Raw genomic sequence first — 26,829 nt, forward strand, 5'->3', positions numbered from 1 at the left:
GACCCTAGTTCTTTGGTTATCTGTACAAAGACCTTGAGCCACTCATCCTCCTGGTCCCGCTGAAGCCTTGCCCAGGCCAGAACATCCTACACACCTTGTTAGTGGTTTAGCAAGAACAAAATGGAAGGTCAATTTTCCACCCCCACTAAGGTTCCCTGATGTTTTCAGGGAGCCCTGAGAAAGGCAATGATCCCAAAGCACCCAAAGCCTTTGGGATGATTTGTGAATCCAGGGATGCACATGCTAATGTGACACTGTTGCTCCTGGCACTCAGGATTAGATTACAATTAAAACTAGGCTGATTTTCTAAATCCTCCTTCTTTTCAACAATAGCAACCAGGTTCTTATCATCTCAGATGAGCAGGCACTTTGCTGTCAAAAGCTGGCCCCTTGGGAACTGGGACACAGCAGCAGAAGCAACATTTGAGAAACAGGAACCTGAGAAATCCTACCCACTCCTCCTCATCTAATCATGAGACAGCACTCAACACCACACAGAGGACTTGCAGGTTTTGGGGTTGTTTAAAACAGCGAAGCAGTAAGAAAATGAATATTAAAGCACTTCATAGCTGCAATTTTATTTGTTGTTCAGGTTTTGAATTCCTACTGTTCACACCCAGCTATAACAGCAGCTAGGTATACAACACTTTCTGCCTTTGGAAAAGAGCAGTCAAGCAGATACCCACACTACATGATTGCTCGGGCAGGATCAGACATTAAAAGCAGATCACAAGGTCCAGAGTCCTCTTCCCAATCTGCCATCTCCACAATTGCCTTTGCATGGTACATCTGGTTCCCTCACAAGAGACAATATTTTCCTGTCACCAGCTTCCCTTTGAGAGCCATAAAAAGCTAAAAATACTCTCTGGTCTCTGGACTAATGATCCTACCTGGCTTTGATAAAGCCCTGGCTGTGATGAGGAAGCATTCCTCCCTTTCACTTGGGATGGCCACCTTTACTTTACAGTTGCCCAATATCAAGGTTCATGGGCCAGGGAGATGCAAGTGCCGTCGGATGGTGTCTGACACTCCCCTTTTTGTGAACAAAAAGCTTCGAAGAAGCATAAACAGGCACAAAACATGGGAAGCAGCACAAGATGGAAATCTGAAGAAATGCTTTTGCTTCCTCTCTCCTGGGGGAAAAGCTATTTTTCCATGCCTCAACTTTGTGGCTTCTTGTTGCGTGGTACCATCATTTATCACTTCACAGACTAGGTATGCAATACCTTGCAGTCACTTCTAATAAAGTAAGAGAGAAGCATGTCAATCTCATTATCTATTTGCCCTTGAGAAGTACTCTGACCTGAAACATTCAGTTTGCCACAACCAGAGCAGAGCCATGCTTCAAGGAGAACTTCTGCCAGCAAAGGGCTGTCTCCACCTGCAGGTCCTCTCAGAGTCTGTGACCATCTGTAGCCTTCCTCTAAGCACAGCCCAGAGTCCTCCTCTGCTCAGGAAAGTCTCCTTCTAATTTAGCAACCAGCCACACAATTACACACCCACCTGCTTAATTCAACCTGCCTCTCCCACCCCCACCAAAATCAGTGCACAAAAGCCACTACAAGTAACAACAAAAGACATGAGCCCTGATTAACACTCCAGCAGTCTCAGCATGACCTAGGACCCTCTTTGATAAGTGAAACAAGCCCAGAGGGAAAGCAAGCTCCAGTCGCAAAGATCCTGATGCCCCACTGGGCGAAACTGGTTGTAATAGCACATTAAAGGGAACATGGACATCTGCCAAGGTGGGATTAGAGTCCAAAATTCCTTCCTCCCTGTCCAGCATCATCTCCTTTGAAGGAAACTGCTTCTTCAGCTCCCCAAGAGCCCAGATGGCTAAGGGACAGAAAATAGAAGAACTTCAAACTATTTTTGACTGTTGAAACTGAGACCTCACACACCCTCTTCCCTTCCAGTTACTAACCACTCATTTTTTCTGCCTCAAAAAAAAAATTGGTTACTTGCCTTCCTCCGTTACTGCCCCCATACACCAGCCAGATTGCCAGTTAACACTTGCATTCAGGAAAACAGGTAAATTCCCTTTGCCTTGTCCAATTTTTTTTATCTGATTTGATTGCAGAAGGTACCCTTAGCTTTTCTGAGCCAGCAAGTCTCTATCCATCACTGAAGCATAAAAGAAATTGAAAACAAGGATGAGCTCCATTAAAATCTATAGAGGCTTTGCTCTTGGCATGACTCATGCACAGTGCTAATAGCAATCAGCCTTAGTCCATCACCACCCATACTGTACAAAGAGGCTTACTTGTTTTCCTTGTGACAACTAATCAAGATGAAGCTTGTCTCTCAATGTATCCATTTTCCGAACTCCTGTTGCAGCCCAGCTTTGCTTTCTAGCACACAAGTGCCAGAAGTTCCATGTCATAAAAGCAGAGAGAAATCTGCATTTCCCTGCTCCTTTATTCTCTAGGGTCTAGATCTAAAGCTTTTAAATAAAGCACTGAGCACACTGGCTAAAGTGATGCTGGCAGGGTAACCAAAGGGTTTTATTTCATTTTAATTTTGCTTTTCTAATTATTTTGCTCTATATTTATTTGCAGGTGGCAAGATTGAGGTGTTTTGGGGAGCACACAAGAGTCAGTCACACAGGACCCCATAATTCAGACATCTTGGTTTAAGAGATTTTGAAACACAGGAACATGCATGCGGAGAAAAAAATACTAGAGACTATAAGCATCTATGTCTTTTATTTAATAATCCCAGCCCTCAACCAGACATCTACTTCTAAAATACTCTTGTGGTCACATCTCACCCCATCTAGGAGGTACATCCACCCTGAATTGAAAGATAAGAGGCCCATAGCCTGCTGCACAGAGCAGGCTGGATGGTTCCTATGCTTCCCCCTATGACAGTCAGCACTGCAAGCAAGGCTGCTGCTGCTCCTCATACACTTCACCAGGAATAGCATCTCAGATTGCCCACATACTAAGATGATCCTGGTAACTAGCAAAGCTAACATCAAGGATGAACAGGTCTTTATTATGCTACTAAATGAGTTATCTTCCAAATTATTAGCATTACCAGGAGCTAGGAGCACGTTTCTCAGTCATCCAGACAATCAAGATATTTCTAGCTTTTATAATTTGTTCCCGACAGCCTGAGACATCAGTAACAGCACAGAGACTTTGTGCACATCGTTTGGCAGCTCTGGGCCTGGCACACGCCGTCTCTGACAGTCCCACCCAGAGATCCAGGCAACTGATCCAACTGGCTCAAGAAGCTACCAAGACTCTTCAAGAGTGTTTAGGCCAGGCTGATTGAAAGCCAAAAATCTTAACTCTGCTCATAAAGGACAGAGCATGATCCTCGCAAGTGCTCTAGTTTTTTATACCAGACTTTAGCAACTCTTGGTGCTGGACAAACACTGCACATGCTTGTGGTCGCTGCCTCCAAGAGGATATGATAGAACCAGGAAAGGACCAGAGCAACAGCATATGCCAGTGGTGCACAGAAAGGCTCTTGGGTTAAAGAAGGTTAGGCAGCATAAATCTCCGACTGGGGAAACGCTGGAGATTCATAAACACCATAAGCATGCAGGAAAAGGAATGATTGTTCTCCAGATCTTACTAGACAAAACCTAGAAGTCACCAATGGAAATCTCAGGTAGTTAGTGATGAAAAAAGGGACAAGCAGCACCTTTTCTTGTGGTATGTAATTAAAATATGAGACATTATCCAGGATATGATGAAGCCAGAGGTGTCAACAGGTCCCAAAACACAACCAAGGAGGACAGTCCCCTTGGACCACACAGTTTAAAAGCCATCAGACCCATATTTTTTCTCAAAAATCCCTAGACATCTGAATTTCAAGAATCAGGAAGATAAAGACTGTTTTATCCATGCCTTGTTCTCCATTCTTCTCCTTAGCCGTCACCAGCTCCATCTAGAGAAGGGGTTTGTAGTTTAACCCAGTAGAACAGTTCTTCAGGCCCAGGACACCAGGAGAAACCTTCCCATGAACTCAGACACAGACAGATCTGAACCTCAAGGTCCTGAATTCAGGCTCATAGCTCCATCCACTGCCCTCTGAGGGGTTTGGGTGTAGGGTGGACCTTGTTCCCAAGATTTCTGAGGTTTCCACCCCAAGATGGGTTGCAGCAGTATAGTAAAAAGTCCCTTTGTTCCTACCTTGGGAATACTGCATTGAGAACATATAGTCCCAAGCCAGTTGAGAAACTGTACTTTTGTGTGATTTAGAGCTGCTAATGGGCGATGTCATCACTGGAGTGAATGCAATCCCATAGAAATGTGAAAAGAAAATGAATAGGAGCTATAAAATATACTTGTCTCCACAACAGCAACAGGCACATCGCAGCGGGGCAGGCTTTTCTTGATACTCATCTACAACTGGAGGAGTTTACAAGAAACAATTGAAAAAAATTACAAAGAAAACAATCTTTCAAAGAGCAGCAATCTATTATTTTCCATGGCCTTTATTAACAGCGGATCAGCATGCTTCCTGGAAAGTAAAGGAGAAAGGCTCCACGGCATTGCCGTGGAAAGAAACTGAGGGAGTGTTTTCTGGAACAACAAACCAAGCTGTTTCGGGCCCCTATCTGTTACATTCAAGCTTAGCTCAATAGGATATTGATCCTGGCTGCATATAACACAGCCCTGATTTATTCTCTATTTAACAAGTTCTACTGCCTGATTTTTGACAAACAAAATGTCCATCATTGCAGGTAAATTAAAAATACGTTTATCAGTAATGCCAGTGTGCAGGCATTGAGTAGTAAAAAAGAGGGTTAGGAAAAACAGAAGGAAAGGGGTACTGCATGATCACTGTAATATTTACATAAGGGCAAGTTCAATAAATGCAGAACCTTCCCCCACAGCCTCCTCCAAAACACACCCAGACACTGGCTGGCCTTCTTCCTACAGAAACAGTCAAGGAGCAAAAGCTGCTCTTGGCTTTTATGGGTTTTAGCTACAAGCTGAAAATGAGATCAGATTTTCTGACATTCACCATTTACCTTAATACAAATTTGCACTCAACAGGATTAGCAGGTACACAACTCTGCGTGTGGTATCATGAAATGCATTTTCATGATCTTTCATGCCTACACATTAAAAAAGAAAAATCAAAATGCCTCTGTAACATTGAAGATCAATGTAAAACTGAGCTTAAGAACTGAACGCTCAGCACTGCCTGGGAAACATGAAGTAACATTTTCAAGCAGAAATCTTGCACATATGGTAAAGGGAAGCTTTGGATAGAGTAGTAAAATGGTATTTCAAAAACTGATGTCCTACCTATCTGTATTTATAGGAACATATTAAGTACTAGTTCAGCACTGTCTCTTTTTATTATTACAGAATAAATTACAGAACCTGCCTGATCTTTTTTTGAAACACACAGATCTGAGTCTATCTTCCACAGAAGTGAAATTTAAGGTCCCACTTGTGTCATCACCTCAAACCCTCTCCCTGGAGAAACAGTCGGGTTTGTCAGTAATAAATGTTCTTCCTCAGCAGTCTCAACGTGGAATGCCAGGATCATGTCTGTCTCCAATAATCAGCCTTGCTCAGCTTTCACCTTGTTAGCTGAGCCAGGCAATAGGCAGATGAAAGGGTTTCTGGCCAGTGAAGGAAGCCCAAGAAAGAGGAGCTCCTGCTTTCTAGCACAGACCCATGGCAACACAGGAGTGAGCTAAGAACATAATAAGGATCTAGGAAATTCAGAGCAAAACACAACAGGCTACAGAGAAAACACTAATTCCATTCCCCGTGTGAAGCTGCAGATCTTTCAGTGTTATTTCTCTACTATAGGTCCCTCCACTTCATTACTGGGTTTGGAAATATAGCCCCAGACTCAGGAAAGCATTTATCTAGCCAAGCACATGAGTAAACCTGTTATTTTCAGTAGCCCCACACACACACTCCCAGGCACCAAAAATTGGGCATGAACTCAAGTGTCTTGTAAATCCAGCCCTTGAATTATATGATTAGATGTCTGTGATTTCCTCAGTGGAGATGACTCTTGGACTTAATGTCGACCAGTTTACACTCTGCCTTCCCTTCATTGCCTGCCTGGTGGGAAGTCCATGTACAAGACAATTTCAATACAGCCCAGTTAGCATCACCATTGGAAACCAGCAGCTTTGACGTTAACAGGATTGTACTTCAAAAGACTACGCATGTTTGCAGATGGCAACAGGGTTCCTATTCCAGATGTCTAATCAAGCTGATAGTCCACAATTATGCTCTGCGATCAAACAGCTCTGCAAGCAGCACTCACAATAAAACCAGCACCAGTAAATGCTGGTGTCACACATATAGCATCACACACTTGGTTGTGATTCCATAATCATGGCACACACAGGAGGTTTCGGCTACTCTTGCAAAACTTTTACCATCTCAGTCATAGCGAAGTAGTTCAAAACCCATATATCTATTTTGATTCCTGACCTGTGTTTTTGGAAAAAAATCTAACACATGCCTAAACAAATACCAATATGGCTGTAATTCAGAAAGCTTTTATGTATAGCCTTAACTTTCAGTACAGAACCGCTGGAGTCAGCTGAACTTAAACGTGTACTTGAAAGCTTTGCTGAAGGATAAATCAAACCACATGCCAAAGTCCTTTCTAGAATCAGGGCCTTGACTTTCTGTAGTTTAATTGTTTTTAAACACACAAAAGGGCATAGTGCTCACTAGGAATCAGAACATACCATCGGCGCGAGTAATTGTAGCATCTGTGCTAATTCTCTCTTCATCCTGGTACCCCCTATGCTTCCAAGCATGTAAATCTGATTCTCCTTGTGACTCCACTGAAGTTTCTATTGATTAAACACCCAGCCCCAGCAGCAGGAGAATCAAGCCCTGCATATTTATTTTCTTCCTCTCAATACAGAAAGAATTCCCTTTCGTCCCTCAACTGCTATATCACATGGTACACTGAATGTAAATAGAAATACAGCGATAATGCATCAAATGAATACATTTATATATGTGCACAAGCATTTTCCTAACAGCATCCTACTCTACACCACTAACCAGACCAAAGAACAGAGATGTTCAATGTACATGGTAGCAGAGGTGTGTGAAATAAGCTTGTATTAATAACAAGAGCCAGACTGCAGTTTTGAGGGGGAAAAACTAACTGAAATCCTTCCAAGATGAAGGCTGCAAGATCAGGACCTCACGCAGACCTTTGGAACATTTCCTCTGGAGCTTTAAAGCACAATTTGTAGACTGTGTTACTTAATGTTTGTGTTTTCATTACCCACTAGCATTACACTGTATTTATATAAACAGATATTAAAACTGCTGCAATGCATAATAGAAAAATATTGTAAGCATTTCCAAGAAAGAAATTAGGGATATCATTTCAAGCCAGGGTACAAAACACACAGGTAGCATTTTCAGCTCAATCTATAAGACACGCACCCTCTTTGAATTAGTTTTAGAAAAGGGGTTTTTTATAGCAGACCAAAGTCATTCTTGCACAAACTCCACTGATTTCCAAGTTGTAACAGCTTAAAAATGGGATGCATTTAATTTGTTAGCTCACTCCATGCTGACTTTTAAAGTTATCCTGCAATGTCAGAAGACAGATTGGTTTAAATCAGGTTAAAGTACTCAGTGGCAATTAGAACCTGCAAAGCTGGAACAATGCTGGTAAACACCCAGATAAGATACACCACAGCATATATACTATCCTCCAAACCTCTTTGCAGTTGGTTCAAACAACACTTTAAAAGTGACTCATTCAGCACAATAGCCATAGTTTTAAAACAGTATGGTCAGAAGTGCAGTTTTCTTGTACAGTTTCACTAAAATCACTCCCACCCCAACCCATAGTTGAAAAAACCAATGCAAATCCAAGCAAGAGTCCCCCTTAAACTCGGAGCAAGAGGAGGTCACTTACCCTGTGAGGACCACAACAAAATCCATCACGTTCCAACCATTTCGGAGGTAAGAGCCTTTATGAAAAACAAACCCCAGAGCGATGATTTTTATACCAGCTTCAAAACAAAATATTCCAATAAAGTATGGCTCAGTGTCATCCTGAAAAAGAATAAAACCCAAAGGTGTCAAGGAGATATCTACAGTTCCACACTGATAGCAAGAGTCATACAAACAACTACATGCACTAACTTCCTGCCCTTTTCAGCTCTCTGAACAGAGATGAAACCAAAAGGTTTCAGTTTACTGGAACTAAGCAACGAGAAGATCTCATTCTTGTTTCTCTGTAGTGGTAGGACAAGGTCTGATGGGTTTAAACTTAAACAGGGAAAGTTCAGGTTAGATGTGAGGAAGAAGTTCTTCCCTGTGAGGGTCATGAGGTGCTGGCACAGGGTGCCCAGAGAAGTGGTAAATGCTTCATCCTTGGCAGTGTTCAAGGCCAAGTGGGACAGAGCCTTGAGTGACATGGTCTAGCGTGAGGCATCCCTGCCCATGGGAGGGGGTTGGAACTGGATGATCTTAAGATCCTTTCCAACACAAACTATTCGATGGTTCTATGATGGTAAATTTGCTTTTTCACATTTTTCACAACAATATTTGCCTTTATTCTGATTGTTTCACCCCACTCTTTCCATCTTTACTCAATACTCTGGAGGGAATTTTAATACTCAAATTTTGCTCTAAGGGTATATTTAAACTTGAAATCGCATGTTTCTGTAGTTAGTGACATGGAAGAAAACATGTGCTTTACAATTCATCCAGGAACCCAAAACAAGAGGGTGTCTTGGGGAGTAGCAATCAGCACAGCCAGCTTGCAAACGCTGGCAGGAAATTATTTATTTATCATTTATTCCCTCAGTTCTTCTTTCACTTTCCCTCTTTCTCCTCCATTTTCTGAATTTCCACAGCTGCAGTGTCATTTGTTTTCCTTTCACTGTGTGTCTGATTCAGGGATAAATCCCCACTCCCTTCCATTAACAGCAGAAGCATCAGGTTTATGTCTCAGGCCCTTGGTGCAGACTAAAGCAGACCAAGGGATCACAGCTTCAAAAGAACCAAGCTTAGTCTTTATGGTTTTACTAAACCATTTTTTCATCTATGGCACCACATCCTTAGTATTATACTTTATTATAAGAGTTTCAACACAAATTCAATGCCAAATGGCAACATTCACATTTGGAAGGAAGATGCAGGCAAGAAATGGGAACAAAGCAAGAGGTGAAAGGAATGGGCATCAATTTCAACAAAATGTTACTTAGCTTTGGCACCTGGAGCCAGTTTGCAAATGTGCCTTAGATCCCCGATTTCAGCTGAAGGCAATGGAAGTAAAGCAGCCCTACCCTAAAGGAAGCAAGCTCCCAAATTAAGACATTAGAAATCTTTGTTGCTGTGGCTTTGGCATTTCAGGCCATCAGAGTTGGGCTGCTCTTTGATACACAGTTGTTTGCATTTTGCAATTCTGCTAATGACAAGGGTGATTTTAGTTCTTATATACAGAAAGAACATGAATGTTAATTCTTGTGGCTACAGAACAAAGAAAGAATTGGTTTTGATATAAAAATTTCTTTTACAAGCATAGCAACACTTGCTAAACTCTGACCCAGCACTAGCAGACAGCCCCATGCTTTAAGCATGGTACTTGTTACAGAAAGCCAGGTTTTTCCCACCTAGAAGACTAATATAATAGCATACTCCTCCAAATGAGTCTTACACGCTTAGCACATCAACATATACCCAACTCAGCAAGTCAACCGCAAAGCACTAACCACTGAAGGTGCCTCCAAGCTGTTGGAAATAACTGCTTCTAGACAGGCTTTCCCATCAGTTTTGTTTCCTGCCCCACATCCCTACACGCTTCAGTGACCCCAGCTCCTCCATATACTTCATCTGTCACTCTACATCACCCTCAGTCCTCTCCACCTTTCATTACCTCACAGCCCCAGCAATTCCACCTCCCATTCCCCTATGGCCAGGCTAGATGACCAGTCACCTGCAGATCACACACGCACTGTCTGGCAGGTGACTGTTGAGCTCACGCTGTAGGCCTTGGCTGAAATAGAAGGGAAGAAAACAAACCCAAAAGTAACTTCCATCCAGAGCTTCTTCCACAAATGGCAGCACCTCCAGGCCCTCTACTCATCCACAAACCCTGCTCAGAGGAAACAGGGGCTATTACTGACAGACTGAGAAAGTCCAACTACCCTTCTCAGTGCTATTTACCCACAGAAAAAGAGGAACAAGGAAAGGCCATCAGACCTTTTATGACCTTCAACAGAAATCCTACAATAAGAGTCTTCTTCCAGCAGTTTCTCCATAGCACAAACTAGAGGCATCCCAGGACTCCAACCCAGTACAGACAACAGGGAAGAAAAAAGGGGTTAGAAATCAACATATGTGATTTCAGTACCTTACAGCTCCTCTGCTTTCCCCCATGCACACAGGAGCACTCTAATAGCCTAATCTGCCTGCTCTTCAACCCCACAACACCTTCTAGTTCAACAAGCATACTAAATCTTTGCAAACAAAGGCCTCCCAACCCATCCTATGCTTCCTTCCCACAACTACTAGTATGCCTCTAAAAATAGCTCTTCTAACACATACAAAAAGTATACCTTTACCCACCTACACCCCTTTCATTACTCCCTCACTTCCTGGAAGCCTCATATCAACTCTGCTCCCAGTCGTTTGCTCAATCTAGGTCAGGTGCCTTGTGATTACAGCTCCCAGTTTTAAAGAGCCAGGCTTCACATACTCCAGGATTTTGTAGAATATGCTCTTCCCAAAGCTAGGACTCCACAGAGCTCTTAGGAAGTGGGTCAAAGAAGGTCTTGTCAGCTTCTAGTTAAGCAGGAAGACTCACAGATGGGCTTGAGTATTATTACAAAGAAAAACTGTCATCTATAGGGTTGGGGAAATAAGAGGGGATAGAAAAAGGGTCTTTTCTAAAGCCTGTCTAAATTTACACTAATTCAGCCTAAGAATCAGGGCAGTAACAACAGGATGAAAAGTAAAATTTATGCTCCATTACATAGTGGGGCCTGATGCTGAAAAAAGTGGGTTGCATGACTTGTGTGGTGGAGGGACCTGAGGGCAAGGACACGGGGGACGTTACTGCCATATCAGCAATCCTGCTGCCAGCGCATCCTGCAGCCCCCTTCAGACAGGAGGCTGTGTTGCTGCTTGGGTTCAAGAGTAGGAAATCAGGTGATAATGAGTATCAGTGTGCGTACTTGGAAGGAAGGAGGAGAGGCTGGGCAGCAGCCAGAGCTGTGCCAGCAGGTTGTTTGCTGTGGACACAGCAAAGCTTGAGGCTGGGCCAAACACACATTTAATCAATATGTTTCAGATCAGAAACAACTTCTGAGTGTGGAAAGTCATTACTATTCCTAGTCCACGTCCCAGTGTCTTTCCTTGGCCTTCGATGCGACAGCCTTGATAGGTTTGGGTGTGTAAGGCATTGTTCATGCAAAGGTTAATATGAACAACTGCATGAAGTGCCTGTGATAGGACAAAGAAATAAATCCGTTAGTAAAGTGCAAGAGCTATCATGCTGAATATCTGAGAAAAGTTATATTCTGCCCTCACCTCAAAAACACCCAGCAGAGCCAAACACAGCCCTGAAGTGGAGTGCAGAGGAGCATCCTATAGATGTTGTCTCTGTCAGGCTGGGGCAAGTCTATGGTCTACTGAAGCTTCTCAGGAAAAACAGAGACATTAGGAAAGAGACATGGAGAGAATGACCATGTCTCAGCCTAAAGAGCCAAGAGTATCATGAGCACAAGGCATCCACCTGCAGGGCCATTCAGGGTTCACATATGAAACTCCCCATTCCTACATTTGGAGCTCTCACTACCAGGCACTGGGCCACTCAATACAACTCCCTCAGCATCTTTTCAGTTGGCATCACTCCACTGTGTACAAACAATGCAATATTTCTTGGGACAGGAGGCTGACTCTGTAGCCTACTGGCTAAGGCACTCAGCTGAGATGGACAGTAGCAAGTTTGTAGTATCTGTTCCAGTGGATAATTACTGATGTGAAGTAAACTCCTCCAGGAGCCAAAGCATGTGAGACTCCCAGCTCAGAGCAGGCAAGAACCTAGAGGGTAGGTCATTCTACAGCTAGCAGAAGAATGAGCTTATTTCTCTTGTCTGAAAAGTCCTTGAAGCCAATGCTCCAGACCACCACTAAATGCTTTGACCACCAATCTGGTGGTTTTTTAGAGCCCTGGTTTTAACCAGCATTAATGTAATGTTTTTCTGTGCTACAACTTCATGCAGAAAATGGACAAAGATTACTCATAACTCAGCCATTCCAATTCTTGAAATACTGCATCTACTGAGACATCACTTGCTCTTCCCATGTGCTTAATTAACCCTGCTTAACAAGTAGCACGAGCACAGAAAACAGCGAAGTGAGATTGCACTGCAGGTTCATATCTTGGGTCTCTGGAGAGCTACATAGAAGGAAATTTCAAATAGAAGAGAAAAATCACGAAATGTTTGCAGGGACTTCTCCCTCTTTTTCTCAGCTTTAACCAATAGACAATCTTAAGGTTTTTGTCTTTGTATCTCTGCCACAAAGTATCCGGGCAGCTTTGGTTTCCCTTTAACACCTCTGCCTGCATCTCCCAGTCATAAAGGGCTTATGATATGCATCTCATATCCTTAAGATCTGACTAACTCTTCAGCAATGAGCCCTCACTCCAATTTGGAGATTTTAATGAACACAGGAGAAAGAAAGGTACATCCAGCAATCATTAACCCAAAAAGGCCAATTCCATTCCTGCCAAAGACAGCAAGAGAGCCCCTGCTCTTCTTCTTGGGCTTACAATTTGGCTCAACAAAGCTGTAAATGCATGGGAATGTTGGTCCACTGTGGCTTAGCATGGATTTGTAACATTTTCAGTGAAACAACTTACAGTTTGTGGAAGTGGCAGGAGGATTCTCAGGAGGTTTCATTTTGAAAACCAGGAGACAATTTTTCTTATTTACAATGTTTAATCTTTCCAGCATAATTTGAAAATAGAAAATATTACATGACTTGTAAAGATCCTCAGTATTATTCTATGCTAAACTCCTTTATACTTCAGAGTTACAAATGTGCTGTAGTTAAAATGGCTTCAGAATATCTGGATCAAAGGCAATGCTGCACAACGGTGTTTGGGACAAAAAACAGGGGTTAATTCTTCCTTCTTCACCAAGGCAGAGCCAAGAAGGTGGAGACTGTGCATTTAACTCATACAGTTACCTTGCACAATTTGGTGGTAATGCCAATGCCCCCTTTGGAATGATTTGGGCAGGAACTGGAGGTGTGTGTGCAGTACTGGGTGGTGTAGAATGGAATTAGTACAGTGGGGAAAAAGACCAATAAAGAGCCTCTAGGATCGACTTACAAATCTAGAGTTAGGGATGAACACAGGAACAACTTGCTAACCATACGTACCACTTCTTCAAACAACATATCACCAAAGGGTTACCAAACCACAACATCCACAAAACTACTTTTCCCCTTCACTGGTTCCTGTTTTCAGAACTATGGAAGACATTTCCCCAGCTCAATCATCACCCTGGGTCTAAACCTTTGCTTTGCTCACACACCCAGGCTTGCCTGGCTAGTCAATCCCAAAACACACAGAGACATGTTTAACAGGAGCAAGATCAACACACATTCATGTTCTTAAGTTTTTCTTCATCTCTTCTCAAGTAGAAAGAATTCAAACAGAAAGACACTAAGCAAACACAATGCAGGTGGGCAGCCAGCATGAGCGGATACATTTCCAAAGAGGCAGCATCAACTCGCTGACCCTGAAGCTCTTTCTGGATCTATCACTTACACACTTTTTCCTGTTTCTGCACAAAGAGATTGTGAGAGTTGCCCACTGGTGTGAACCAAACTTGGAAACTGTAGCAACCAGCATTCAGAGGCTCTGGCTTTTGGCAGCAAGCTTAATATATTTTCATTTGCATAATTCAATATCTACATGTAAAAGGCATGTGGGTTTGTATTTATTCATCCTTTGAACATGCACCATGATTAATGCATTTAAGCATGCAAGATGTTCCAGACCATTAACAGCAGGAGAAAAATCAAACCAAATATTACCCATTTTTCCTACAGTGATGATAAATGGAAGAATGATTTTGAAGCTATTCTTATATTTTCTTTTGAAATAAGGTAATTGGGCTCATTATCATAAAGCCTGCGGGTAAATTATTTTCTTTTCTAAGTTGGTTACTTTTTTTGGAAGGGAAGTGTAATCATCTAAAGCCAAAGTTTGCTTTTGTAGGATCCTTGATAAATGCTGTAACAGGAAGCTAGCTTAAAGACATAGGAACCTAAAAGGTTACTCTGTTCTAGCATTTCCTGGGAAAATATCACACAAGTTCATTTGATTCTACAGATGATTCTGAGCATTTGGCAGTCCCTTCCTGTCCTGGTTTATAAACAACCTAAGTTTGCTGCTCTTCTGATCATAATTCTGCTCCTGCAATTGGGCAGGGCTAGAGTGATGAAGCATTCTTGTGAAGATGGGATGTGCAGGTTATACTTGTTGTCACTGTCTTATTCTGTCTGATTATCAAGTTAATGCCCATTTGTTTAGACATGGATCTTTACAGCAGGTACAAGCACTCACAACACCAGGGGGCTGACTGCTTTTTGTATTAGAACAGAAAGAAGAAATTTAAATAAATGATACAACTCACCAATCTCTCTGACATAGGTGTCTTGTCTCCATCCGGCAAATGTTGTTCCAGAGCCAGCACAATACAGTTGGCTATGATTGTAGCTAAAATCATGTATTCAAATGGAGTGGGAACCAAAAGTTAAAGAAGACACTAGACAACACAAGAAGAGCCTCATTCAAATCCCATTTCTACCTAAACAGTTACATTAGTTTAGCATTCTAAGATTTCTTATCTTTTTTGAAGGCATTTAGTCTCCTTGGCTTCCTCGGCTCTTTCTGGGGTGTCTTTGGAAGAAAAGTAGGAAATTGTCTCTTTTCTTTGAGGGAGTTGGTGACTTACACAAAACCTAACATGCTCAAGAAATTTGGGAGCAAGACAGCGAAAGGTCCAAAGGAAACAGAAAGCTATTAATAATCATTATTTTTAAATGGTATTGATAAGCTAAACTGCCCTGAAATAGATTCTACAGCTGAATGCCATCTGCTGAGTTGTTCTTCAGAAATTCCCTGTCATTTAACTGGAGCACATAGTGTAAATAAGCGATGGGCTAGAAAAGTTTGCTTTAGAGTGTCTACGCAGGTCCAAAACATGAATTCCTGCTAGATTGCAAGACCCACTCCTGGAGAGAGTCAAATCACCAGTGCCCTGTCGGGATATATGAGGGAAACAATCTCATGGGGAAGAAGGCAAACGCGACAGCGGGTGCCCAGCTTCTCCAGCCCTGGGCTGTGCTGAGCCCTCGCTGTCCCAGGGCGGGGCCCCACGTCGCTGGCACCGCGGACAGCTCCGCTCAGCACCGCGGACAGCGCCCGGGGCCGGCCGCACTTAGCCCCGCAGCTCCGGCGTGGGGAGCGGCTGGTGGCTCCGCTGTCCCCTCCCTCCGAGCCCCAGCGCTGTGGGTCCCCGCCCCACACCCCGCTAGGAGGAGGCAGCCGAGTGGCACAAGAGGCAGGAGAGGGCGAGACTGCGCCTGGCCTTGCGGGAAGGCGACGCTGTGGCTGCCACCGGAGCTTTGGAGCAGGTTCATTCAGACTTGAACGCAGGGAAGGAGAAATGGGTGAGGAAGTGCAGCAATCCCTGTGATTCTATAATACGGACAGAAAAATCACTACGTGTGTACGTTCAGGGGAAAGAGATGTGCGTTCACTCGACTGGTGTATATTTTTTCCCTCTTAGCCCATCAAGAAGTGAAAACTGGGGGAGCCTCTGTGGCAATGGGAAGTGTTGCTAGGAGGCTGGGAGGAGGCCCTGCTGATGTTAGCTGAGGATTAATAGGTGTGTGATATCAAATGAAAAGAAAACAACCAGCTCCCTTGAGATACCAGTGTGATGCACTCCTGTACACACACACACCCCCCAGATCTACTCCCAGGTAACCTCAAATAGTCTAGTTCTCTTTTCTCATGGCTTACAACCCCACTGTGTGCATCACTACAAGCAAAGCCCCCTTCTGAGGACAATCTCTGCAGTTCACTTGGCCTGGGAGCTGGGTCTGAGACAGAAAGCATCTGCCCCTTTCACAGCCCAGCGGATGATCCTTCTCCCCAGTTACTGCCTCCCCCCACCACAAAGCTTTGGGTTTAATTTTTTTTTGTACATCCTGAGCTTAGGCTATGCACCTAATGAGAGTGACAAGATTCACGTTGATTCTAATGGATTCAAGAGGTGATGTACTAAAAGCCTCACTGCAATGATTGTATTAATGGGATTCACAAGGTACCTCAGCTCTCAACATCTCTACTATCGATGCAGCTTTAATGCTAAGGTGTCACCATTTTAATCCCACATTCCTTCGTCTATTCAGAGTCAGAAAAAGAAGGGTTGAAAGGCTGTAAGATGGAAATAGGAATGAGGGTTCAGTAGCATGAATCTCACAGAACCGTTTGCATTTGGCTTAAATTGTAGGCAATGGAGATCTATACAACTGTACATCTCACACCTAAAGGCACAGGGAAATGCATGTATGTCTCCCACACACCCCTGGCAGAGCCAAACACACACTCTGCCATTCCTACCGAAGCAATTTCCTGTAATCCCCAGCTACACGGCTGTACATGATGTCGGACACACAGCTCCATGTCACGCACACCCATCACACACCAGATCACACACGCACGTCTACATTAGCACCCGACACTCAGCCTTAGCTGCCAGGGGGGGTCTCTTTCCCCCAGTCCTCTTCTCCACCTCCCCGCCGTGCCCACACCCCCTCCCCGAAAGGATATGGCCATTCTGTTATTCTCTTGGCATATTTCCGTATAACATTATCTTCACTGAAGATGAAGAGGGATCTGTTGACTGTGAAGCAGTTCTGTTTGACAGGGATGGGGTTGTAGAGAGCCATAGTCCTGGCCCTCTGAGCCATCGACTGCTTATACATCCTTTGGCCGGCTTGGGGGCCACCTTGCCGGCTGCTCCCTCTTCCAGCGCCGGCCGGCCCTCCGCCTCCATAGCGGGTTGGCAGATCATCCCCGAACCGAGCCATTCTCTCAGTGCGCGGAGCCGGGCGCTACAACCCAAACTGACAGCCGAGGCGAGAGGAAGACGCATCACAGCGCGCAGCACTTCTCCCTCCGGGGGCTTCGGTTGCGGGATCGGGATTGATCGTAGCGAAATATATAGATAGAGTTAAATATATATATATATATATATGTCTCTCCCTTTACCTTCCTCCAGCCCTTCCTCTTCCCCGCTGCTGCGGCTGCCCGGGGCCGGGCGGAAGGCGCCGGGGCTCCGCTCACCTCCCCGCACAGGTACCGTCTCTCCGGCCCGACCCCATCCCGGGGCGGCGGCGGCTCCGGCAGGGTCCCTTCCGCGGGGGGAGGCCGGTGGGGCTGGAAGGGGCCGCGCTGCTGCCGTGCCGGCCGCGGGAGCGCTCCGCCGTGCCCAGCCCAGCCCAGCCCAGCCTGGCCCGGCCCGGCCCGGCCCCGCCGCATGTGATGCCCGGAGCCAATCGGTCGCCGCGGCTCCGCCCGCCCAAGCACCGGCACCGGGAGGCGGGCGAGGAGGGAAGGAGGGAGCAGGAGGGAGGGATGGAAGGAGGGAAGGATGGAGCCGGCCCGGCCGCCGCCGCCCACCCCGATAAATACGACCGAGCCGCGGCCACTCCCCGGGGCCGTGGGGAAGGAGGGATCGATTCCCCCCCCCGCCCCTGCGCAGCGCTCCGCGGGCTCTCAAAGACCCCGGGGGAGGGCTCCGCCTTGGGGAGAACAGGCGAGGCGGCCCCCGCGCCTGCGCGCCGCTGCCCAGATGTGCATTGCCCAGCTGCTTCACCCATGGGTGCCCCCCCGGCACCGGGCATCGGGGCTGCCCCCCCGTCGGTGCCATCAGAAGCCCCGGCGAAGGCCGGGGGCGATGGGGACGAGGGGGTCTGGGGTGCGGGGGTAATGGGGGTGCTCAGCTCAGATCCAGCCCCCGGGGCCGCGGCAGGGATGGGGTGTGGGTGCACCCCCTGCACCAGCACCTGGGAATGAGGCGCTGCAGGACTGTGTGCGCCCAGCCGGGTTCAGACCACAGCTGCACCCTTCCTTCAGACAACTTACTTCGTTTCTCCTTGGTTCGAATGACTTCTTCAGAGCACTTGGATACCTTTAATCTTGTATTTATGGACGAAATCCTTTAATCCTGTTTATTCCAGCACCCTCTGTTGCTTCCATCCACCACAAGTCAGAAAGCTAACTCCTCCTTGTTCCCGGAGCACCTCACATCAACCAGCACTGCAGTAGCTGGTGAGGATCCGCTTTTGCATGTAGGCTAAGTCTGGGATACAAACTATAAACTTCTAGAAAGGACCCTCCAGAGAAGTCAGGGCTGTCAACAGCAGGACATTTTCACTCCCCCACAGTAAGGAAACCCTGGACTCTGCTGCTAATGTGTTTTTTGCCTTAGTCATCCAAGCTGTCTCAGTTCAAAACCAACCCACCAACTAGGCAAATCTGTAGCAATAACATCTGCTGAATTCAGAAGACAGCAAGAGGGCTGGCAACATCCACAAATGGCACAAATGAGGGCTGGCAATATCCAAAGGGTGATTCTCTGGGAGAAACTGGCTCCTTACGCAGGGGTTTGGTATCTCTGAAGGGCTTTCTCACACTGCAGCACAGCCCAAAGATACCCTCAGAGGCAGCACTGACTGCTGAGGTGAGCCAGGAGCAGCTGTAGAGGAAGAAGGGAGGAAGGTGCATCACATCCTGCTGCCTTGAGGCTCAGAGACAGCAACAGCCACCAACCATCCTGACACACCCAACCACCCCACTTTTGTAAGCCCAGGAGACCAGGGCAGCAAGAAGCTGCTCCAGTCTGTAGCTTGCCTTCCCATGGGAAAGCAATAAAAGAAGACTTTCCCCCCAACCCCAGTATTGGATAATTTACAGACTAAACCGAGTGCTGGAGTCCTTGGGAAAAACTTTGCCTGGAGAAGGAAGCTGAAGTCTTTGGGAAATGAAGCCTCGTGCCAGGATGCTCCATCTCCCACTGGCTGAGTGTCCCTCACACACTCAACCAGACCCTTGGCAGAGATTAAACTGAGAGTGTTTCCTCCTGGGAGCCTTCACCCCCAAGCACTGCCAAGCTGATCCACACAACTGGGGCATCAGGGAAAGAGTCTTTGTGGTGAGAGGAGGAGGGTGCAGGGAACTCACAGCTCATGGGCTGAACAGGGCAGGGGAATGCTCTTCTCTCTAAAGCATCCCCTAAAACCATTCTCATTTTCATCCTTACTGCATCTTTTTCCTATAATGAATTTATCTTTTCATCTGAAACTCAACTTTCCCCCAGCTGGTTTATTTAGTGGTCTAAAGTTTTTACTTCTCTACTTCTGGTCACTAAATCTAATACATTTTGTGGTCTTATGTTTTTTCAGTGGAAAAATCTGGCTCTTTAATCAGCAGCCACTAGAAGGGAAAATGCCATTTTCAATAATCTCCCACCTCTTCTGCTAGAAATCAGCACCTGAAAAGAAAGGAATACTTTGGTTGCCACAAACCTTTCTGTCTACATCCTCCTGTGCTTACAAGGTGGAGGGGTAGATGAATAACAAAATAGCTCTGAAAAGTCAAAACCAGAGAAGTGCTGTCTTTGGCATCAGGTGGTATTGGGAATGTGGGGCTCAGATAAAACTCTGAGCCCCACATCCCCTTCTCTCCTTCCAGAGCCACCAAACAATCCGTCCTCTGCCAGGAGCAAACTCCCCACCACGGCACTGCAGTGAAGGCAGCAGACAGGGTGGTGACAGCGAGAAACCGATGTGAGCATGTTGTGGGATGTTCTATTAACCCCCAGTTTGCCCTTTTCTCCATCTGCATGCTCAGAGCTTTTCTTTTTTTGCCACCACACCATAGGGAAGATCACATAAATCTTAAGCAGTGAAAGCCTTAAAGACAAGAAAGAGATTGCGATTGCAAGGATTATTTAGCTCCGAGAGGGGAAGCATCAGGATTTAGTTGGGCTGTTTGAGGTTATGAAAAGAGCAGGGGAGTTAAGAGAAAGCAAAAAGTTTAGAGGGCTGGAAAGGGCAGACATCTCTAATCTACCACGACAGGAAGACAAAGAGCATTTCATGGCAAATTCTAAAAATGGATTCAGTCATGAGCAACTCCTCCTCATCAGCTCCAAAGGCAGAGGTGAGGAAATCACACTGCTCTTCAGCACTGGTTGATTTGGCTTCAGCAAGAAGCCTTCTTCCTCCCCCAGCAGCTTTGCCAGGCAACCAGGCATTGCCCTGGACTTTCACCTCCATCCCAAGCTCCAAGCCAGAGGCAGGTGACTGGGTTTAATGGAGCAGCACTTCCATCTGGAAAGGTGAAGCCCCCCAGCAAGGTGACAGGGTAGAGAAAATACTACAGGTCTTTGCATGTCAGATGACTGGGACATTTGGATCACAGAAAGCACCAGTGGCATTGTTTATCTGCCCTGGCAACGCAGTTCATAGGGACTCTCAGGACAGTCTGGCTCTATCTCGGGGGGTAAGGGTTCTGGTTGAACCACAAAAGAAGTGGACTTGCAGCTTGCTGTGCTCCAGAGACATGAGCTCAGCTTCCTATATGAGGGACAGTGGCTAAAATTTAGGGACACTATCCCAACATCCCCCACTGAGCAGGTTGGGGGGGACACTTGCAGAAGCTGCCACTTCAAGCTCATACATCTTGAAGCTCTGAACTCAGGTTATTACCAAAGAAAGCAGCTCCCAAGAGCATACTTCCTTAAAAAAAAAAATAAAAATCAACAAACCCCACAGGCTGCACATCGCCTTCCAGCCCACAGGAAGGTCCACAGCTCCAGGCCAAGAAAAGCAGCTTCCCAAGGCATTCCCAGCCAACAGTGTCTGTTCTCCTCGCTCACATGCACACACTTTGTACCAGCTGTGCTACAGGAACAGCCTGCTGTGATGCAGGGAGAGAAAATTGTTGAAGATTGTGCTGGAGTCTGCCAGACAATGCAGAATGCATCGTGCAAAGGACAGCAAGGGGAGGGCAGCAAGGAAGGTGCTCTGGTGCTTTTTACCAAGAATAAAAGAGTGAACAAAGGGAAAGAGAGGCCTCATGAAGGTACAGCTCCTCTTAGGCACGTGTATGTTCTGTAACTACTGGCCAATTGCCCTCAGCTCTGTGCAAATGCAGAGTAAAAGAGGCCCTGCCCCTCAGAGCCCATCAGTATCAATGGCAAAGCCCCTGGGCTGTACCTGCCTGGCACAGGATTTCATCTCTGCACAAACAGATGCACAAGCGAGCACGAACCCAAGCCTACAGCATCACCCAGCACTTCCATCCCAGGAGACCAGATCAAGCTTGGTATTTACAAGAGCTTAGTCTAAACCCTCAAAATGGAGGGAAGGGAAACTGAGGCACAGCAGGCCACACAGCAGGTCAAGGAAGCCAACAGGTACCATGTGTTCCAGCTCAGCACCTTCTCCATGTCACCTCTCCACCTTGAGTGAGCCCCAGGAGACCAACAGTTGCATTCATTCTGTTTCTCTTGAAATTAATTCCTTTGTAGATGGACCATGACATGAAACCCAGCAGCCATTCTCTGACTGTGGAAGAAGGTAGCTGAATTAAGTCTGCTGGTGTCTTTGCTTCATGTCCCATGTAGCTAAATAACCAGTCAGACAGCTCAGAAAGTACTTCAATAAGCAGGACCAGCATGTGAATAACACCACACTAGAAAATTCACAGCAATGGGTAACTATGGAATCACAGGACACAGTGAAGCAAGGCTGTCCACAGTTTGAAGACACACAAGAACCCTTCTGTCTGGTACCCAGTGTCTCACTCACAGTGTTACTGCCCAGCAACACCCCAACAGTGTTTTGTCTGTGGAAAAGCAACCTGCTCACACACACCCCATGCTCATGGCAGGGGAACTGTGATACAATGATGGATAAAAATTACTAACTAGCTCAATATCAGGCTTCACATCTTTATTCTCCTTGGCATTTCTACGCCACTGGTCTCCAAGACTGACCAGCCAGCAGGGAAAGGCAACAAGTTCACACCTTCTCTTCCGTTGCTTTGGACCTCAATTCAGCTGAGGACTTGCTCATCAGAGAGGGGGATTTGGTGAGCTTTAGCCTGTCTGTCACTACAGATCTGTCTGTGGTACAGAAATGATCAGACAGCTAATCCTCCTTAAGATTCAGGCCTGTCCTCTGCTTAGGCTCTTCTGAAAATCTGCCTAGATGCTTCTCAACATCCAGATGTCAAAACACTTATTCAAAGCTGACATTAGACAAACTGGAGTAATGTACAGGCTCAGCTCTGCGTGAGCATCACTCTTGACACCCGAGAGTGAGAAGCATCATAAGAACTGATAGAGCACCAGGACTTTATCAGTCCAGATGAGGACCTGGATGGGTTGGCAAAGTCAGAGAAGTTTGGGAATTTCACCAGTCACTTGCCCACAGGTTAATGCAAGCTGAAGACAGGCTGCTCCCAAGTTCCTTTCCACATAAACCCAGCAGCGTCTGTACTTGGCCCCCGCAGACGTCTGCTGTGTATTATGCAAAGCTGCCAGCGCATCAGGTGCATGTCAAATCACTCTGCAAAAAGAATTACACTTTGCCTGGATTATTTTCAGCATTATTAGTGAATACAGGTTGATCAAGGACCAAGAGCTTGTCATCTTCTCAGTGATGGGCAAGAGAAGCTCGTCAAGCATAAAGAGAGAAATGAACACACAGAGAAATGACTCCATGTCAGCTCCAAACAGCTGCCAAATTTTGGGTTGAGATGCTCGATGACAAGGTGTAGGAGGGCCCAAAGTCCTCTAAGGTTTTGAAGAACTTAAGGACTGAAGAACTATACTACACAAGGAGAGTATCACACTGCAGCGTCACTTTCTTCCTCAATTGTAGGATGGCAGTTGCCATGAAAGTTTATATTCTAGAACGAAGGAAGATGATGGTTTCCTGTCTGGACACCTGCTGCTTCCATGGGTGTTTCTGCACCTAATACCTGCAAAAAGTTGGCACTTGTGTATGCAACATCAGTAGTTAGGCACTTGTCTATGCAACATATCTGAGGGAGGCCATGTAGGGGGAACTGAAAAACTGTACAGTATTTTCATGTAATAAAAAAGAGCCTTTGCTCTGGAACAGCTGGAAACAGCTGTCTGGGCAAGCTTATCTCCCAGAAGGTATCACTATGGAGCAGAGAAGCAATATGGAGTAACAACAGTGTCTAAAGTGCTGCAGCTGCAGTAAGTTAGAGATCTCACTTTGGAGATCCTGGTGAAGCTAGACTCAGGTCAGTGGCTCTTCAGCTTATACATCACATCCTCCTGCAGAACACTGTTGCAAGGAAATGTTCCTCAAAGTATCTTTGAATCCTTTCACCAGTACATCCCAAGTCTTCCCAGTTTCAAGATGGTTTTGGTCCTTCTAGCCTAGGAAGAGGAATAGGTTTTAGTGATGTGGTCAGGTGATAGAAAACAAGGATCCATTTCCTATACAGGGTCTTCAGTTCATATGGAACAAAATAAAAGATGCATAGCAAAAGATGGAGAGTTTCCTTAAAAATTGGGTACTTTGACTAAATGAAATTGCAGACAAGTTCAGCCACACATCAAGCAGAAGCAAAGCCAGTGCAGTGGTACCTTCTCCCCTCCCCAAACCCTGCAGTTGCAGGAGTTATTTTGGTCAACATGCAGCAAGTGCTATTGTCTGCTGGCAAAGAACTGAACCAGAGCCAGGAGCCATGGGGTCAACCAAGCCTTTGCTACAAGTACTCTCAACAATCCTGAGCACATGGACATCCCTAAGGCCTTTAAATCACTATTTCCTTATCTTGAAACAGACATCGAGATGTCCTTTGCTTCCTTTTCCCTGTTTCAGTTGTCATCTCTGTGATCCTGGGATGCTCTCTCTTGCTCTGCAGAATGCTCAGCTCAGCAAAGCCCCAAACCCACTCGGGACCTCCAATCCACCTAACACACAAATTCAAGAGACAGGCTGAAGGTCTGATGAAGTGCTCAATGAGCTACAGTGAATGGGTGCATGTGCTGTTCCTCTGTGTAGGACCAGATCACGAACCATGCAGCAAGCAAGAATAATAGGCATTAAACAAAAGCAGCGCACACTCCACAGCCTCCTCAGCTCTGAAAGGTTAATGCACACAAAAAGGGAGAAACACAATAAAAAGCTCTGGAGCTACAGAATAACTTTCACTCCTCAGAATCTATTATTGTTATTAAGGAAGAGACTGAAAGGCAGAAATAGGAGCTAGATGCCCTACTTCCACTGCCTTGCACTGGGAGTTGGGGTTTGGGTTTGGTTTTATGCCTTTCAATATCTTCCCCATTATTTTTTTTCCCAAACCTGCAGTAGAATGCAAATGACAACAACCTTGATAAGCAGCCTGAGAGCTGAATAATCTTGACAGGCAGGGAATCCCCCAGGTTTAAGGCAGGTTGGTGCACTGTAAAGCAGCTCCCCCTTACAAAAGCTGCTCTTTTGTATTTGTTGGCAGGGCTGAGGGCAGCCAAAGCCTGCGCCAGGAGATAGCTCCATTTATAATGGTACATCTATTAGGCAACCAATCCGTTTAGCTTGGGTGCTCATTGTTTATTCAGCTAATGGTGAAAGTTATGTCCACACTCTCGTGTAAATTAAGTATTCAGCTATTTTACAGGCACAGTAAGTCGGTCAGCCTTAGCCTCAGTAATTAGGGCTTACTGTTTAATTAATCTCTTGTGGTCACAGACACGATACAGCAATCTCCATCACCCTCTCTGTTGGCTCACATGGTAAAGTGAAGAGAGGCTAAGGAAAAGGAGGAGCTAATCCTTTAAGCATATCAGTTATCCTCATTGCAGAACGTTAAATGGGATGGGGGGGAGGGTGGAGGCTGCTCTCCCTCACTGGTGGGAGAAGAATCATGTTAAGAGCCAGCAAAAACCACTCAGGACATTAGCTCATTGCCTGGGGGACCCATCACACCTACAGACAGGGGACAAAGCAAAGCCCACAGGGCCTCACTCCTTGTAAATGGGAAGGAGAGAGCTGTTATGCTTTGGGCTTGAGAAGCTCTGAGCTAACAGGGCCTGAGGAGCTCTGAGCTAACAGGGCTACGCTTCCTTCTTGCCACAAACCTGCAGCATCTGAGCCGCTGTCTCCAGCAGTTGCAGCCCCAGGGTTGATGCCCAGGGAGCAGGGCAGGGGGTGACGCCTGGGAACGCCCATCCCTGTAAGTGTCATGTCCTTGCCAGGAGCAGCGGCAGACCCAAACACAGGCAGGGGCCACCTTTCCACTGGCTGCAGATGGGAGAGCATGAAGGAGTCAGAACCCCCATGAAGATGGAGACGGGGGGGGGGACAGCGATGCCAAGGAGGTGAAGCTGGAAGCGCTGTGGAGGGACAGGAGCACATGCTGCACCTGGGCTGGTGGTCAGAAACCCCAGTGAGAGTCTGGCCTCCCCAGACTGTCCAGAGCTGCTGGGGAGAAGGCGGGAAACTGCATCGGAGGAAAACCATTCACCTACAGCCTCAGTATCTTCCCCTGCGTGGCTCCACGCTGCCAAGACAGGTATCACTCGTGACAGCCATCTCCCGTGACAGCCAGCCTTTGCGAGGGGAAAAGTGCCCATCACCGTAACAAATGCCAAGGTTAACCCCGCAGAAGCCACCCCGCAGCTGTGGGACAGCGGTGGCCGAACCCGCCGCGGTTCGTTCCCTTCCCACGGCGGCCGCAGGAGCTGCGGGATCCGGCAGCCGCTCGCTGCAGCCTCGGGATTTTTATCGGGCTCCAGCGCCCTCTGTTCCAGCGTGGCCAGAACTGAAACTCCTCTCACCCTGCTCTGCATCCCAGCCGGGGCTGTGGGTACCACCGACCCGCACCACGGGAGGCCCTGCAGTCGTGTCACCTCTTTGTCACCCTTTGTGACAGCCCCTGTTTGTCACCTCTGCCTGTGGCTCTGCCCGCGCTCCTTAGCCAGCACAACCCCTGGCACTCAGCAAGGTGGCCTTATAAATAGAGCAGGTTTCTGGTTTATACGATACTTCGAAAGACTAAAGATTTGCAAAGGAAATTGCTGGTGTACAACCACCCGCCCAGCCTGGACATCAGCTCTTCGAGGCATCAGGAGCATCTCTGCAGCCAGCTCCTCTCATGGAGCACAAGACACAGCCCCAGGGCTGGCAGTGGAGTTCAGGCAGCCGTCAGTGCCATGTTACATAGCTCCTCCATCCTCAGCATGGGCACATCTGGCTTCTTCAGATATTTGTATAGACACTTGGCCACCCCTTGCCAATGTCCACGAGCCCTGGGAGCAGGCAGGAGCAGAGCACCCCCTGCCCACCACCAGCTTTTCCTCCCATGACGCTGATCTCAGGGAAGCCGGAGCCCTGCCAGGGCCGTTATCCCTGCAGAGAGGTCCAGCTTCCTCACCACGACCTGGGAGATCCTTCTCCTTCCCTGGGGTCAGGCACTGTGAGGAGCTGGTCTGCATGACAGACGGATGCTCCCATAGCACAAAGCTGCTCCTGCAGCTCCTTTCCGTGCTCATATGCCAGACTCTGCAAAGGGGCCAGACTAAACAAGACAGTCTGTCTCTGAGGAGGGAAGCTGCTAGTGTTTATTCAGAAAAGCTTACAGCCAAGGCTTCCAAAGAAACAAGTGTCCTCTGCTCTGCACGAGAGAGGTTTCCTCTGGAAAGAGGAAAGCAGCCACTGTGCCCTGTGGTGGGTCCATTCAGCCACTCATAGGGGGAAGGGAGGATTTTCA

The 26,829-nt window shown here is 46.5% G+C and overlaps 1 protein-coding gene across 19 annotated transcripts in view; it reads right to left on the reverse strand.

Moving 5' to 3' along the window:
• Nucleotides 1–17,694, reverse strand: part of CACNA1B (calcium voltage-gated channel subunit alpha1 B) — a 310,494-nt gene extending 292,800 nt beyond the window's left edge. For all 19 annotated transcript variants that reach the window (XM_030507166.1, XM_030507165.1, XM_030507161.1 and 16 more), the window contains exons 1-3: nucleotides 16,840–17,694; nucleotides 14,633–14,738; nucleotides 7,888–8,027 (exon numbers count right to left, since the gene is read on the reverse strand). In XM_030507166.1, the coding sequence (XP_030363026.1) occupies nucleotides 7,888–8,027; nucleotides 14,633–14,738; nucleotides 16,840–17,099 (506 nt within the window). In that variant the 5' untranslated portion in view covers nucleotides 17,100–17,694. The remainder of the gene's footprint in view (nucleotides 1–7,887; nucleotides 8,028–14,632; nucleotides 14,739–16,839) is intronic.
• Between the last annotated feature and the right edge of the window lie 9,135 nt (nucleotides 17,695–26,829).

This window comes from Strigops habroptila, chromosome 15 (genome assembly GCF_004027225.2).
Source record: "Strigops habroptila isolate Jane chromosome 15, bStrHab1.2.pri, whole genome shotgun sequence".
Lineage (NCBI taxonomy): Eukaryota > Metazoa > Chordata > Aves > Psittaciformes > Psittacidae > Strigops > Strigops habroptila.